This window comes from Varanus komodoensis, unplaced genomic scaffold (genome assembly GCF_004798865.1).
Source record: "Varanus komodoensis strain SLA01 unplaced genomic scaffold, ASM479886v1 scaffold12, whole genome shotgun sequence".
Taxonomy (NCBI): domain Eukaryota; kingdom Metazoa; phylum Chordata; class Lepidosauria; order Squamata; family Varanidae; genus Varanus; species Varanus komodoensis.
The window spans coordinates 16,865,978-16,883,691 of NW_025335349.1; the positions used below are offsets into that span (position 1 = coordinate 16,865,978).

At 39.6% G+C, this 17,714-nt stretch overlaps 1 protein-coding gene across 2 annotated transcripts in view; it reads right to left on the reverse strand.

Annotated features, from left to right (window-relative positions):
* Positions 1-229: 229 nt before the first annotated feature.
* The window catches only part of ANGPT1 (angiopoietin 1), a 147,245-nt gene continuing 129,760 nt past the window's right edge, over positions 230-17,714 (reverse strand). For both annotated transcript variants that reach the window (XM_044422175.1, XM_044422176.1), the window contains exons 8-9: positions 14,863-14,993; positions 230-3,566 (exon numbers count right to left, since the gene is read on the reverse strand). In XM_044422175.1, the coding sequence (XP_044278110.1) occupies positions 3,406-3,566; positions 14,863-14,993 (292 nt within the window). In that variant the 3' untranslated portion in view covers positions 230-3,405. The remainder of the gene's footprint in view (positions 3,567-14,862; positions 14,994-17,714) is intronic.

Consider the following 17,714-nt stretch of genomic DNA (forward strand, 5'->3'; position numbering starts at 1 on the left):
AACATTTTAATTTCTGTTTTAGATTTGATCTTCTCTCTCTTCACATTGCCTGTCTGAACTTCTGAATAGTGTTCCTACTTGTTTTATTTTTTTTATTTTTAAGTTGAACTTCATGACACAAGAATGCCACAAGAATGTACAGTCCAAACAAACTGAAGCATGGAATCAACCAATGTGTTTTACATGTTTTATTATAAAGGATAGGAAACCATGTCCCCATTTGTTCAAACTGAGATAAATAAACAGTAAATATCATGCTTGTGTTTTGAGAGTTCTTTTTTTCCTTTCCTTTTTCTTCTTTCCTTGTCCTTTGCAATTTGATCTACACAATGTCATTCCTGATTTGGAAACTTAAAAAAAATACTTTTTGAGAATCACCACAATCTTTGGACATAAATGAAGACTGCTGGAATGAGAGAGAAAGCAGGAGTATGAAGGAACCACTGAGCAAATAATAGTTGGGCTATTTAACCAGCAGAACACAACAAATTAACCCCATAGACAGGATTATGCACAGAAAAATACATACATGGATACATCAATACAAAAATACTTTCTTAACTTGAGAAGAACTGAGCTGACACATTTAGAAAGAAGTTTGTGTTAGCCGCTTGTTTTTTATGTTTTCTTTATAAAACCTATGTAAATTTCATTCCTGTAATTGGAAGAAAGTGGTCTATCATGGATTAAGAGTATGGGTGTTCAACTGTTCAACCCAAAATTAGAAACAATTATCAACATTTTAATAATTCATTAAAAAGAGCTCATGCTTCGAGCAAACTCAATCTTGCTCTCTTTTTCAGGGCCATGGCAAATTATCATATACTGCTGTGTACATGATTATTTATAGCTAAAATAGCTGTGAGGTGGTGCTCAAGGAATTACTTGCCTGGGAAAATCAGAAGTTCGTTTCCAGGGAAAAGAAAGATAGGTGTAAAATAAGCTGGCATCTAAGGTCAGACTAGGTGGTCATGTGGCCCATTCTACACTGACTGGCATCTCAGGTTGAGGTCTTTCGTATCACTTGACCTATCACCTGATCCTTTGAGCTGGATATGGCAGAACCCAGCACCTTCTGCATGCAAGCACGTGCTCTATCACTAAGCTAAGGTCCCTCCCCAGCTGAGAGAAATACGGGGTAGGCAACTCCAAAGCCACAATGAGAAGATGGCTTCCTGTGTGGTCCTTGTGAGAAGGGAGCTTGCAGATACAATATATGTCTTTTCATGGATAGACAGTGAGAGAACTCTATATGAATGCTCTGTATGAATTGGGAAACAAGTAAGATGGTGTGTATGTGTGGATATAGTTTAGTCTGTACTTGGAAAAATCAGCTTTTATCTGGAGATCTAACCTCCTCTGCAGAACATATACACTTGCTGAATTTGCCATACACACACATGCCAATATAGTTTTCATCCACACCCAAAATGACACATGTGAAACACATGTGAAACAGTTGAAACTCAATATGAGTTTTGTTTATCTGGATTTTGGTCTGAAAAGAGCTGAGGACCCTAAAAGCAGTTAACTTTTGAACTAACTGATCTCAGGGTGTGTGTGCATACACCACATGCATTTGGTGAATTGGCAGATTCTGATGATCCATTGCATCCCAAGCAGGATAGAAGTTTTTCAAAAACAACATAATTACGTTATGTGCAAATGGCCAGCTTCCAGGTGATATATCAACAAGGGAAGAGGCATAAGTCAGTGGCAGAACAAGTGCACTGAATGCTGTTTTTACGGTTCAATCCCTGGCATCTCCAGGTAGGACTAGGAAATACTCCAACAATGAACTATTGCTTCTCGGTGCTAGACTTAATAGACCACTGGTCTAATTCTTTGGAAGGCAGCTACCTATGATCCTACACCATCATGCATGCAGAGATATTTGAACATGTTCCAGAGGTCCGGGCTCACTGCAGGCCATGCAGAAAGGCTTATCATCTGGTCCAAAGGTCTGTCTGAGCTGGTCCTCAACATACACCAGAAAGCCGATGTAATTGTAGAGGTGCATGTTCATAAACAAGAAACAAATATTTAGTGCTTGAATGCAATAATTATTTTATTTATTCATTGGAACTACTGATGGCCAAGGTTGTAATACTTAGCTTGTCTTTCTGTTGTAGCCCCACGTATGGGGCATAAACCAGGTAAATACTTTTAAATTCCATTCATTTCAAATAGTAGAGAATTAAACATTGCTTAATTTTCCAATTTCAGTGAATGTGAGTACTTTATAGCCATGGTTTTTAGAATCCATAATTTGAATTACTCCCTTTGTGCTTTGGTATGTATGTATTTATTTCCATAGCAGTAACTGAAGCACAACAAATAACTGATAATTTTCTCCTGGAATTATTTTCGAATTAAGGATGAACAACACAGAGAAGAAATGAAGGCCTAGCAATTTGGAAATAACTCAAATGTGTGCACATGCAAAAAAACAACACTGTTTAATGAGTCCAATCCAGTTAAAATATGTGGTTATGTTATTTGCATACATGCTATAGGTACATCTATTTTTCAAAGGAAATTCCTTATACAAAATAGCCTTTATTTCACCTTTTAAAAAAGTCTTTTTTGAAATGTGACATTTAGACTGGGTTTGATAGAGGCCAAAGCTGTAGCAGTTTGAAAGAAAAATCCCTGGTTTCTTTTGTTATCATGCTAGGAGAAGGATTATGCCAATTATCTGGATTATCTACATTCACCCTAGCTTTGCAGGACAATTGACAACTCTTTGTATATTACTCTTATCATTGTCTGTTGTGACTCACATTCTTTTTACTAGGGGGCATGATTCACATTTGAAATGGGCATAATGAGAAATCACTATATTGAACCTAAAGAAATGTTACCCATCAAAATTGTGTTTTTGCTGATTGCAGGCAAGAGTTTTGAGTGGCTATCTTTGCATGTTTTTTAAAGGCACATCTACCAATCAAAATAAGTATTGGTTGTGGTTTTGCATAGATTCCATGCTGTTTTCATCATCAACAACCATCATTTCTTCTGATTATGATTTATTTCAACTTAACAGATTTTCATCTCGTTTCTGTGTAGTTAGGTCAACGTTGATGTCCTTTGTTCAAAGAAAAAAAAGTTTCTGCCAAAACGTACAACCAAGTTTATTGCCATTTATAGCAATCAGACTGTGATGTTGCCCATGGATCGTCACAACAGCCATCTTCTCTCTGATCTGAGCACCCTCAATGTCATCTGCTTCTTGATGTGTATGGTAGTGACCTGTGCCCATTTGCTGCAACCTGTGACATGAAAGCCGAGTACCACTGGGCTGCTGCCATTGGATGCATTCAGGAAGTCTCCAACTTCTGCTTCTGAAATTCTTCAGAATGCAGTAGCTCAGCTGTGCACTGTTCTTGATTTTGCCTGGCATGTTTAAAAGTCTAAGGGCCGTATCATCATAGTCGTGGAACGTAAGGAATAACTGGGACCTTTGAAGTAATGCCACTTGATTCCATTTATTTTTCCATGGTGCTGTCCAGCTGAGTAGAACATTCCATTGAGATTGGAAGGCCCACAGGCATCGAACCACCACCCTGAAATCATTAAGAACAAAACCATTAGACCATGCACTAACGAAGCATGCTGTTTTTGGTTTGCAACACACGCTGGCTGGCACAGGGATAGCATCTAAGTGGTGAAGGTCACTGAGAAGGCGTTGTTTTAAGCTTCTTTTAAGCAAGAAAATGAAAATATTCTGAGGTTGGGATGCAAAGAACCACACAACGACTTGCATGTGTCCAGAGAAGATGTGGGCTGGGGCTGGGGCTGGTTTGAAACAAGCCAGTGGCACTCAACGGCAAATGGCAAACTGTTCTGAAAATGAAAGGCCTTTCAAAAACACACCATGATGTGGCATATGCGTTTGCTAAGCAGAAGAAAAGGGGAGGGGCATTCCAGCGGATGTGCTCATGCCCCCAGGAGGAGCTAAATAAGGTCTTGGACTCTTTGGGTGTTTGCCTGTGGCTAGACTCAGCTCTAGACCGCATGTCCTGCAGACAGGTAATTCCTTCCATATCTTTGACTATCGAACATCATACTTCTTATTGTCTTTGTATCCATTTCATGACTATGTTGCACGACTTGAACTGATAAGTTATTCAGAAGTTTCCATAAATTGTTACATTTGAATGTATGGATCTGTCTTTCATTCATGCCATATAGAAACAAAAAACAGAAACATGTTCTTTTTCAAGCTTACTGCAAGGTAGTCTTCCAAATATTGTTATAAATAACTGAACTTTGTGAACAGCAAGAATTGTGCGTTTTTAAACAGTATTGCAGGAAGTGACAGCCTTAGAAAAGTAAGCCAGCTGCTTTTGCTAAACAGTTGCCCTAATAAACTTCTGCACAAAGACTGGCCAGTTTAGCTTTATGACTCAACAAAATAGTGAGAGATGTCAGTCTCTCACTGGATATTGTCAACTGAAAATATGCATGAAGCATGAAAAGGAAGTGAAAAGCTGTGCTCACCACTTGCACATGCCAAACTTTCCCCCATAAGCCAAGACCCCTGGCAGTCATCTAAGTCACCTGCCCTATATCTGGCCCTTTGGAGTATGTTCTTATTTAGAGTATGTTCTTATGTACAGCAGGGATGGCCACCCACAGGACTTGTTCTGGTCCTCAAGGCAGTTTCATCTGACTCCTGCTGCATGTTCTTCAAAGTATAAGTTTAACCATAATTTCCTTATTGGGAGAAAGGAAAATAATGTTTTCAAGAGTAGCACATATATCACATGTGTTCATGCTACATCTCTCTTTTTGGTTTTGTACAATTGTTATCAGACGGCTTCCCTGAGTCCACGCATCCATAAATGGGAACCCCTTTGTGTTTGGTGCTGTCAATTTATTATGGAACTAGTTTGTGCAAGAAATGTGCTTCCAGTTCACAGATAGCTATCTAGAGTTTGGACATTTTCTCCTTGCAGCTTGGTCCATTGCCTATGTAACAGCCTGTCTGTGACAATGATAGCTGCTGCTTCTGCACCAATGCTTCCCAATTCAACTCACTGAATTTATATAATGCAGAGATGTATTTTAGATGCCCCACCTGGATCTCTCTCTCTCTGTCTCTCTCTCTCTCTCTCTCACACACACACACACACACACACACAGAGAGAGAGAGAGAGAGAGAGAGAGAGAGAGAGAGAGAGAGAGAGAGATGGTACAAGGAAGGGTACAGGGGTACAAGGAAACCTTGGTGCTTCTCCAAGGATTCAGGCAGGAGTCCTTCTTAGTCCTGTTGTGGAGTTGCCAGGAACCGAATCTAGGACCTTCTGCATGTGAGCTTCCACTGATCAATGGCCCTTCATTAAGATTTGGATTGGGATATTCTACATGCACTCTACTACTAGGCTGCTTACTGCCTAAAGACTCAAGAGTCTGTTGGTGTCTAATAATATTTGATAATTTTATTGCCTCTAATAATTTCAGACATGCAATTTATGTGACTGACTTGCATGGCTCATTGATTGGAAAGGTTTTTCCATCATTAATTAAAATACGTCAATGCTTTGGGATTTGGGGAAATCACAAAATTTACTTCCTGGATTCACATGAGCTCAAATTCTGCCCTCTGAAGGGTTTGTTTTTAATTGTTTAAATATTTCTAGCCAAGCTTTAAAGAGGTAAACACGGCCAAATAAGTCATTTAGAAACAAACATTTGCAGACTCTTCTCTATCATAAATGGCACCAAAAAGAAATTAACCCAAACATTCTAAATTAGCCTTAATTAGAATGTAGGGAAGCAGCATATCATTTTACCAGCAGAGCTGAGATTCTCAAGAGGGCAAGGCAGAACCTTCTGAGAACATGCATACTTGGTAAACTCATGAGAGAGTTGGCTTTCCTTCTGTACATTTCTAGCTCTTTGGTCTACCTGCAGGAAATAGACTGAAAACATATCTGCATTCTGTGCCCTACTGTTTCATTGTAGAGGGAGAAAGCAGAAACAACAATGGCAAAAACCAAACACCAAAGACATTGCATAGATTATAAAGCATTTTGACAATCTAACTTGCCAAGTGACACTGCTCCCTGTCTTGATATAACAGCCACCAATGAAAACTAGAGTGGAGCAGAAATATGACCCTCCCTTTATTTCTATTAATTTTGTTTATAGTTTATTAGTTGAAACCCATCTTTTGTTAAAAGCTTTTGGAATGAGTCATATCCAATCTCTGTAAATATTAGGTCACCTCGCCCATCCTTCCTCTGTTACTTCCTTCTGTTTTGTCCCCCTCCCTCTGCCCTGATGAAATCTAAATGGTAAGCCATTTGGGGCATGAGCTATTATAAGCTAATAAAATGATGATGCATCGTGTTTACAGAATTAGAGAAATAAAGTGTTTTTATTGTTTCCCCACTCTCCCAACAAGCTCTTTAAAAATAAAAAATGAATAAATAGGAACAGGGGTATTTTTTGAGTTCCCAGCTGGAAAGGCCTACCAGGCATGCACATGTGTTTTCTGTGACACTTTTCTTCATGACTGGTTTCTCTATGCCATGTTTTTACCTTATTAATTTCACATAAGCCACTCCAGGAGCTTTTTGGCTGGAGAGTGGCATATGAATATAATTCAAAAAATCATTCATCCATAAAAAAATAAGATAATGGGAAATAACCTCCAGAGGCTGCTATTGTTTCACCTCAAAAAGAGATACCCTCATTTTACATTAATTACTCAACAGAAATTCAAACAAAGTGACAAAGCTTATGTTTATTGTACAATTCCCTATAATGGGTGTGGCTTGGAGTGTGGCTTTGATGGGGTAGCTTGGTTTTGAGGAGTAGCTTTGACTGTCATGAAGAGACACCCCCCTACACACACACACACTTCTAAATTTGCCACTTCATGCTGACCACAGGTCTGGGCTCTGGTCCACTTGTTCTAGCTGCCTGAATGTTTCTGAACACAATTCAAGGTGCTGGTTCTACTGGTTCAGGACCTGATGGAGCACTGCTTAAAGTTTTCAAACTATTTTCTTTGATCTTCTCCTGAGGTCCTTCTCCAAAGGTCTCTTTTTAGAAGTGGGGATCTCTTCTCAATGGACACTTTTGGATAGGAGTGCTTTTCCCAATAAGCCCACCTGTTGCCAAGAGCATCTTTTTGGAACCAGTTGAAGACTTTACTCCCAGATGCTTGACAGCATACAAGGTTTTTCAACAGCCTTTAAATTTGCTGTTATTAATGACTGTGAAAATGTTTACATCATTTGTTTACATAAAATGTTTACATAAAATGTTGATCATTTTATATTACAATGCAATATTTTATTTTAGGGTTTCAGCCTCTGTAAGATACCCCAAAAGCTTTGGTGATGGGGTGATGCATGAACATAATAAAAACAAACAGGTGAAACTCCTGTGAGACCTGTTTGTTTGTTTAAAACTTTTGTATTCCATCCCATCACTGATGTCTCGGGATGGTTTACAGGTTCTGCTGTAAGTTTTGCCAACTTTTTTTTAACCTTTCCTCAAATGCCTTCATCTTTCACCTGAAAAAGACTGACACTGTCCATCTCCCCCTTAATTTTGGATTTCAGTTTAAGTGAAATTGCAGTGGTTTTTCTAAAAGCCAGAGTAACATTATGTGGGGGATCTGTGACTGGAACTCTCAAAGTCTTTTTCTTTATTAAAAGTTAAAGAAATTGGGTGGAAGCTGAATTGCTGGGGAGATGGGTATTAGTTACCAAATTATATTAATATACTCTTATCCAGAATATACTCTCACTGCACTTACAGAGTCAAGAGTTGCTATTAACCATCTTGCATGTATGCGCAGGAAGAAAGATGCAATATGTAATACCTGGATTTTTTTTGCCAGTGGTTAATAGGAGCAGGGGACGGATGTCTCAAGTGAGGGAAAAGGGCTAGCATCACTCCTCTAGCGATTCAGATCTAATCTATGTCTTTTCCATTCCCAGTAGCTACAAAGAAAAAGATGCCATTCTAGGTCCCTGATATCATGTCTCATTTGGCATTGCTTCCATTAGGGACAGTGAAGAGTTACCTGGCAGATGTCGCAAATCAGTTAATTGTTTGTGCCACATTACCGATTGCAGGATTACGTCTTCATGCTTTGGCATGGAGGGTTAATGATACAACAAAGAAATTATTAAAGGGAGAGGAAGGAAGTCACCACTGCCTCTATTCCGCTTGAGCTTCAGTTTGTGGCATGTGCAGTGCAGCATCCGCAAATTTATTTGGAAGCTGCCACAGTGGAGCCCTATCAGAGCCAAGTAATAATCAAGTCAAGCACCCACAGTTAGCACAGTGGTGTGAGGTTTCTTTGACTTCATGGAACAACACTATGTCTTCCAAACTGAAATGCTTTCTTTAAAAAAAAAGAATAAAAATGACACCTTTGCTGTTCAAGGTTTTCCATCCAGTCTCCAGAGATGCAGTGGAATTAAATATGAAATCTTTTTTTTGTGGGCAGAATGTATTTCCCACATGGCTCATGCATCGTGTCAGCAGATTTTGTCTTCCACACTCAATCTGAGAGGAAGAAGTCCTTGTTTTTTTAAACCACTGGGTACATTCATAACAATGATTAGCGCATAGCTTCAAGGCTTACACTACTCTGCATTTGGACCAGAGTGGATTTATGATTTTAGCCTTGCGGAGTACTTCCTTATATGTTTTGAACAATACTTTGTAGGCTTTTTTCCCTTGAAGTAACACATCATAATGAAATCTTTGGGGAAGGATTGGTGCCAAAAACATTCTGGCATTCTCCTATTTTGATACAGTTGACCTCTCTTTGATTACAAAGCTATACCTAAGGGGCTAATAACCAAAGAAAAAGAAAGCAGTACAGCTGATGTTTGACTGTAACAAGAGCATAATCTTGTAGAAATTTAAGACAAAGCTAAACATGGAAAAATCTAATCCTCATTTCTTCGGAGCTGAGCCTGGAACATATAAGCAGCTCTCAGCTCCACTTACATTGTCAAGAGTATGGACCAGAAGGTGGTATCCATTACCATTCCTCTTCACATCAACAAACATAGCATGAAAGACTGGGTTTCTTTGGGAGGGTTTTTTTCATAGCAAGACAACCTAAACAGGGCACAATCCCAACTGGATGACAGACTACCAAAATTATGCCTGAAGGAGCAATCTGCAAAAGTGCATACCATATTTAAGGACGCCTGTCTCTTTTCCCCAGTTAAGTGGGTTTACCTTTCTGAGGTTTTAGAACATCGCTTACACTTGATCTATAGGATTCAGCTTATGCATACATCAGGTCCTGACAGGGTTGTCTGAATGGACCATCACAGATTAATCTCCAGACACAGAATTTTCATCTCATGTAATCCCAATTCAACTTCAATAATAATGTCTAGTGTAGAAGATATGCACATTTAGGAGAAAGTTATCAAGTCTTAAGTGATCATGTTGATGTACGTCCAAAGTTACTAAAGTACAAGTAAGTAAGTGCAAGTAAGACATAGGCTTTATGATACTAGCTTACTTCTCAACTGGCTGCAGGCTGGAGTTCTTGATATTTTCCATGTTTTCAAATGTTCAGGAGTTGTCATTTCCTTAAAGGTAAGTTATCAAAGAGACCTGCTTCCTACTACGTTTCCTCTTACATGCTATCTTTCCTCTTTTTGCTTCTAACCTATTCCATCAGATTTTACAGAAATATAGACTCTGGGGCAGAATCTAGTTTTTTGCTAATGCCCCTGCTGTTTCCTTTCTGCCCCATCAATTGCTTTCCTGCTACTGCAGTTGTGTAAGCATGACTCACCACTTCCACAAGGGAGATCTAGAGTTCCCTAGGAAAAACACTGAAATAAGAGTAAGCAGAAATGCTTTTTTTCTGGAAGGTGGTAGATCAGCAGAGCTCCCTTCCATGAACTCTGTCAACTTGCCTCCTTCAAGAAATGAGCACTTCTGCTAGTTTTGGATTGCCTTAGGAGGGCTAAATCGCCACTGCACAAGAGGTAGAGGTCATCTGTACAACATGATTGGTGGGACGTTGGTGCATCATTCTTAGGGTACAGTCTTTAATTTAATGCCTCTGTGAGCTTACTTGATCATTGCAAGATGGCAAAAGGTCCATCATCCCCCACACACACCCCTTTCTATTATATTACATTTCTATGATGCTCCATAGCACTCTCTGTGCAGTTTACAACAATTCAACTATTAAAAATACAGTATTCCGCATATAAAAGATCACTTTAGCTACAAATGTGTATACATAGCAGGTTCATGTTTGCACACACAAATAAGTTCAAATCTCCAGGGGCCAATGAACTCCATCCTAGAATAATAAAGTGGCTGGTGGAAGAACTCTCTGAAACACCATCTATTATCTTTGAGAAATCATGGGTGACAGTAGAAGTGCCAGATGACTAGAGAAGGGCTAATGTCCCCTTCTTCACGAATGGAAAAAGAAGAAGGACCTGGGAACTTCAGACCAGTAAGTCTGACTACCATCTCTGGGAAAAGTCTAGAGCACATTATAAAGCAGCAAGTCTGCAAACACCTTAAAACAATGCAGTGATTACTAAAAGCCAACATGGATTTGTCAAAAACAAATCCTGCCAGACTAATCTGATTTCATTTTTTTTTTGATTGGCTAACCTCCCCAGTGGACTGTGGGAATGCTGTGGACATAATCTATCCTGACTTCAGCAAAGCTTTTGACAAAGTGCCCCATGATATCCTGATTAACAAACTAGCCAAAAGTGAGCTAGATGGAGCAACTATCAGGTAGATCTATAATTAACTTCAGAATAGGACTCAAAGTGTGCTCATCAATGGCACCTTCTCAAACATGGGAGGAGTAAGAAGTGGGGCACTGAAAGGTTCAGTTCTGGGCCCTGTGCTCTTCAACGCTAATGGCTTGGATAAGAAAGTACAGGGAACAATTCTCAATTTTTCAGATGACACAAAACTGGATGGGATAGCTAATACTGTGGAAGATACAAACAAGATTCAAGGTGATCTTGATAGGCTGGAGCACTGGACTGAAAACAACAGAATGAAATTCAACAGGGACAAATGCCAAATTCTGTATATAGGAAAAAAATGCACCATTACAAAATTGGAAGTACTTGGCTCAACAATACTGCAAGTGAGAAGGGTCCTTGAATTATTGCAGATTACAAGCTGAATATGAGTCAACAAAGTGATGTGGCTGCAAAAAGGGCAAATGATATTTTAGGCTGCATTAGAAGAAGTATCACTTCCAGTCAACAAAATACTAGTTCCCCTGGAGTATTGTTTCCAGTTCTGGCCACTGCAGCTTATGAAAAACACAAACAAGCTGGAAAGGGTTCAGAGGAGAGCAACAAGGATGATCTGGGGACTGGAAACAAAACCCTTTGAGGAGAGACTGAAGAACTGTTTAGCCTTGAAAAGAGAAGACTGGGGAGAGATACAATAGCACTTTACAAATACTTGAAGGGTTGTCAGAAAGAGGAAAACCAGGATCTTTTTTCAATCATCCCAAATGGAAAACAGGCTCAGGTTACAGGAAGTCAGGTTCTGGGTGACCTTCAGAAAAAAAACTTCCTTATTGTTAGAGCAATATAACAATGGAACCCATTGCCTAGGAAGGTTGTGGGCTCTTCCACACTAGAGACATTCAGGATGAAACTGGACAGCCCTCTGAAATCTGGATGGGTGAGCTGAGTCCTGCACTCAGCAGGGAGTTGGACCTGATGGCCCTCTGGCCCATTCCAACTCTAATATTCTATTATTCTATCTAGGCAATAGCCCATATTTCCCACTTCTATTTCACATCACTCCATTGCCTTTCTGCCTTTCTGGATGACCATGCTTCCCATCTGCCACCACCCTCGCCTACTTATAACTAAGGTAAGTACAAGCACTTTGCATCCCACTCTTGCTAGTTTCATTGAAACATTATTCTCCATTTGTCTGTGCATATGAATGAGAATGGACAAAAAAGAGCAGAAGACTTTTTTCCAGTACAGAGTTAACAATACATAATGGGACTTAATTTTTACACTATCAGCTCTGGAATATTTTATTGAAGGAAATGGGAAATCTCTTAACAGCCTTTCCCAACCAGGCACCCTTTAGACATGTTGGACTACAATGCTCAGCAATGGAAAAGCTAGGCTTTCATACTTTGGACACATGAGAAGGCAAGACTCACTAGAGAAGACAATGATGCTGGGAAAAGTCAAAGGCAGAGGTAGAAAAGGAAGACCAAATAAGAATGGATTGACTCCATAAAGGAAACCACAGGGTTGAATTTAGAGCAGCTAATCAGGGATGGCATGGATCTTGCATTTCATTCATGGGGCCACCATGAATCTAAGATGACTTGATGGCACATAAAAACAACAAACAACAACAAGAATACTCAGCATGCCCCATCAATTATTTTATTTACTTATTTAGCACATCACCTCCCTATAGCCCACGGGCTCGCTGAGTGGTTTCCAAATATTAAAATCATAAAAACAAATCATAAAGCACTCCGTAAGAACAGCATACACATAAAATATTATTTAAAAACAACAACATGACAAACAGCTGACAAACAACCAGGTGCAGAAGCAGTTTACAAATGATATTTAAAAGCGGCTCAACAAATAAGACACACAGACTTATTGAATAATAACAACCACAACCACCACCTGGCACTGAAAGAATGTCAGGAATAGCACCAGGCATATCACTCTGGAGAATGTGTTTCATAGATGGAGTGCCATTATAATGAGGCCTTCCTCCTGGTTGCCATGCCCTTACTTCTTCCAGGTGAGCTCCCTGAGAAGGACTTCAACAGGTGAGCTCAAGCATTGGGTAGGAACATATTGGACAAGGTGTTCCTTCAGATAACCCAGCCCCAAGCCATTTCAGCTTCTAAGTGTTAGAACACGCACTTTGAATTGGGCCCGGACTTCAACTGGCAGCAAATGCAGCTGGTACAGGACTGGCATACTCTGATTTCATGGGCCAGAGTGCACTGCCATAGTCCAACTGAGAAATTACAAGACTGGGGATACGTGTAGCCAGGCTCTGTCCATATAGACGTGTCATTTGTAAATGACTCTAAGCTGATAGAAGTGCTCCTCGCTCACTGAGTCCACTTGCGACCCCAGTGACAGTTCTGGCTCTAGGATCATCCCCAAACTACAAACCTTGTCCTTTAGGGGAGTGCAACCCCATCCAGGACAGGTTGAGGTTCCCAACTGGGCAGGCCACCCACCCACCCACAGCCGCTCTGTGCTACCTGTGGTCCAAAACATTTGGGGACCAGGCTGGAGAAGGCTGCTCTAGAGCGACCTGCTTGAGGACTGCTCTTTTTCTCTTTCACAGACTTTGACATTGGTCCTATTCTACTGGGATATGCTTTGATAAACCTCAAACAATAAGCAACATTCAATAAAAACACAGAATTAATGGTGTTTTTCTTCTAGTTATAGCTTTTTCCCCTGATAATTTTAGGCTCCATCTCTGATTATCTCTTTTGTTGTTTGCCACACATAACATTTCTGTTCATCTCACAGAGACTACAAAATTCTCCTGCACTGTCAAGATAGCTGCAAAACTCATGCACATTTTATATAATTTATACTGAAAAGCCTGTCTAACAGGGTTGCCAAGATCAACAGAAAGTCTGATAAGATGCTCTACTGTCCAGGATACAATTATTTTAAAAGATGAATGATTTTTTGCAGGGTTATCACAACTACTTTTTGTTATCTTAGACAGTTTGTTGTGACCAAACATTTGAATATGTGTCTCTGACATTCAGCATTGTGAAGTATTTAAATGACTGCCTCAAGGAAGCTGGTTGTACATGGCGAATCCATGAAATATAAATACCATAGCATCTAATTTAGATATTTTAAGACATATACTTTCACTGAAACAAGGCTTCAAACATTGTTAGTCACACAGCTGGCCAAAACAAAACACAACAAACACTCATAAGCATCTCCTTATAAGTCCACTAGTTTTTTGCAACTTAGAAACATTTCCCATTGAAAGTAATTCAAATCATTAGGCTCAACCAGGTTGGTGAGTCTCTTGGTTCTTAATGGCCTCACTAGATCACCACTGAACACTAACCATCCTTAACAGCAATGCCTCTTTTTGGCAATATAAGCAATATATCAAGGACATATACATGGCAGCAGTGATCCATGACAAATCCCCCATTTTATTAAGCTTTTGTGAAAAGAAACTGTCTGTGTCCATGTATGCATGTGGATTTGTTTGGACTGGGACCATGGCATCAGAGCAAAAGAGTAACCTTTTTCCTTCTTCCAATTTTCTTCAATGGGAAATATGTCTCAAGTATTGGCCTCATTAGAGAAAATTTACACAAGGGAAAGGGTTAATCTTAATCTCTCTGTCCTGTGTTCTCAATAAAAACTATTCTGCTTTTTGCAAACATTTTAAGAAATCCCAAGTGTGTGCAGTATTGTTTTACTTAGTTTATCCCTATACCATTCCTAAGAATGTCTTTAATTATATCCAGTGCAATTTCTGAGAAGACAGAGACCATGTAATTCATAACAGAAGAAAAGCTTTTGGACACACTGGGTTGTCCAGTTTTTAATAAATCTTCCGTAAATCCCTGAGATGGTCCTCCAAAGAGGAAGTCTCAGTTCACACCGATTTTCACTTTTGGTAAAATTTTAATGAACTCTTGAATTAAAGGAATTTCAGTAGCGGGAACCAAGAAGAACTTTCATATGAGATCCTGGCAAATGTGTTGCTAGGATTGAGCTGAAAACATTAAAATTAGCAGCCAATACAAGGTAGCTTTTTAAATTCTCTTTCTTTAAGCAGCAGCACCCATAATTATGAGCACATGAAGCTTACCTCCTGTTAGCATAAGGGCACATTTGCACATACAGTTGTCATTGTCAGCATCTTTGGTACTAAAATCAGCCCCATGCAGTATCAGGCTGCTCTGTTTTCCTGCTGTTCCTGAATGGCCCTTTAGATGGAGCCTAAAAGAGAGAAAGGGAACAGGGGTGGGAGAATATGCATGTTATCAAATACCATTGCAAAGATTCATACTCGCTTGGGCTTCTGGGGTGATTACAGATCTGGGAGATTTCTGAAATCTTGGATAAACTTTGACTCAGTAATTATTCAGTTCTGACATTAGTAATTAATTAATTAGATTTATGTGTCCCAGTGGCATACGTAGGACAATTTGGCTTCTGCACTAGGCATTAATAATTATTCTGCTGGAAAAATATGAGCAATGCACTTTCAATAAAAAGAGAACACAGAGCAGAGTTGCAGAGAATAACATGCACACATAAAGCCAGACTCCTTTCTGCTATTCATGCTCTAGTTTGGAGAAGACTTGAAACCAGATCCCCTAACCAGTGAGAAAATATCTCAGTGTAATGTGGAGAGACCAGAATTGTCCAGATCTCCAGTTGTCCTGGGTCTTTGTTTTGTTGCACCGTCTCATAAGAACATAACAAGAACCACACTGGATAAGGCCTAGTCTATCTAATCTAGCATGCTGTTTGTAATGGCTAACCACCTGCCCACATGAAACACACAATGAGCACATGAGTGACCCACTCCAAAAAGGAAAAGCAGTACATCTGGGAAAGAAGTAGGTTGAGCCTGACTTTCCAATATTCCAAGCTGTCAATTTAAGGAGAGGATTAGGGGTATGTGAGCAAGAGAAATTAGAAACACTCAGACATGCAACCTGCCCATCTCTTCTTTTTCCTGAAGAAACTCATTCCAGAAAAGTTTTTCCTACTGAATGTGTACATTAGTCTCTAGTGCAGTCCACATTTTATACTGGCATGTAATGCATTCAAGCTCTGCAGAAAGGTTAGACTGTAGTGTGTGTGTGTGTGTGTGTGTGTGTGTGTGTGTGTGTGAGAGAGAGAGAGAGAGAGAGAGAGAGAGAGAGAGAGAGAGAGAGTGAGAGAGAGTGTTGAGGGTGGGGGTGGAACAAAGATACCAGAAAGAAGAGATATTGTCTTATATTTAATCAGATCAATAGTTAATATTTGTCCTTATTTTCCACCATTAGGCTTGCAAAATGGCTAATGAATCTTAAAAGTTAAAGTGTTATCATTAAAACAAACAAATCAGCCAACCAACCATACAGGTAACTGAAATCAACCCATCTGAAATCAACCCATCTAAATCAAATGAATAATAATAACAATAACAATAACATAGATGCACAGCCATGTTATCCATGAGCTTGCCTCAGTGCCAGATTTCTGTCTTGGGAATGTATGAAATTGCATAGGAGTTCTGGTTATGAACTTTTTTTTTCAATCCAGATAATATACAAAATCTTAATTAAAAGCATTCAGAAATCCATTGGATTCCATCAGCCTCCTGGAGTGGGCAATCAAAATGGCTCCTCCACTTCTGTAAGAGGGAAGTAATGCCATGAGTTCAAACCTCGCCAGTTAATAATATGACCAAAACAATGAGGTTACTTACACTCACCCCCTCAATTTCCACACCATTAATCTCATGGCTTGGCGCAACCTAACCATAACCCTGCTTCATATGTACGGCCAATGGCAAACTCAGACAGTGCCATGGAGGCCAAGAAATCCCAGGCCAGAAATCCAAAGGCAGCCTCACTACCACCCTGGGTTCTTCTGACACCATACTCAAGACCACCTCTTCCAGCTCAGTCTGAGAATTTATTGGAATAATTAAGTATCTGCTCCTCATGCTGATGAAAAAGGGAGTTTTTTCTACAACCAAGAGGCAAAGTGAAAATTTTAAGAGACTGACAAGAAGAATAATGAACTGGAGAGTTCTGCTAAAAATGAATTAGAGTTATCATTAAATCCAGTTATCATAAACATTACTATGCATTGAAATTTTATCCTGATTTTCAGACAGTTATTGGCCCACATAAATAAAGAGGGGAAAAGAGAAAGAGAGAGAAGACCTTTAGAAGCTCTCATAATTCCAAAGTAAAAAGGAAAAGGGGTAGAAAGAAATGATAGAGCTGGGACTCAGTTGTCCAAGGAAAGAAGAAAGTTGTAAAGAGGCATTTATAACTAGCTCAATTGAGGCTGATCTTTTTGTTGCTTGTGTTCTTGCTTAAATAGCAATTGGTGTCTCTTGTTCCATTGGTCAGTGGAGTGTTCTTCCGGTTTGCTTCTCTAAGGGCAATTCTCATTTGGCTCTGAATTTTCTTCCCTGCAGAAAGGGAGAAGCAGGATCCTTACAACTGCACCTTCTCTTGGCAATGACCAAGCTTCCCCAGTCTTTTGCAATGATGTTCTTCTGGGGGAAGAGGGGCAACCTTTCAGTGACCCCATGTCCCCTGCCCAATGGTAGAAGTCGTACTGTGCTTCCCTTGTGTTCTCCAGGGTATCTCCCACCTGGCCCTGCAGAGGTAGTTTGCACTCAAGGAATATGGAATTGTCATCATATATCGATTTACCTAGAAACAAATAGTTCCTTCTCAGTAGACATGTATAGGTTTGCATTTGACGCACTTATTCTTTGAAAAGTTAGAATTTTATTGGAGCAAGCAGAAATTAGGAATCTGTGTTACAAAGTATGTAACCAATCAAATTTTAGTAAGAAATGTAGCATAGGGAAGAAACCAGATTCAGGTCAAAGATAAAGTATCTTGGAGAAAGTCAAAACAGAGAAAGCCTGGATATAAAAACAGCCACACTTTATAAGACACAATTTAAATCCAGTACCAATTA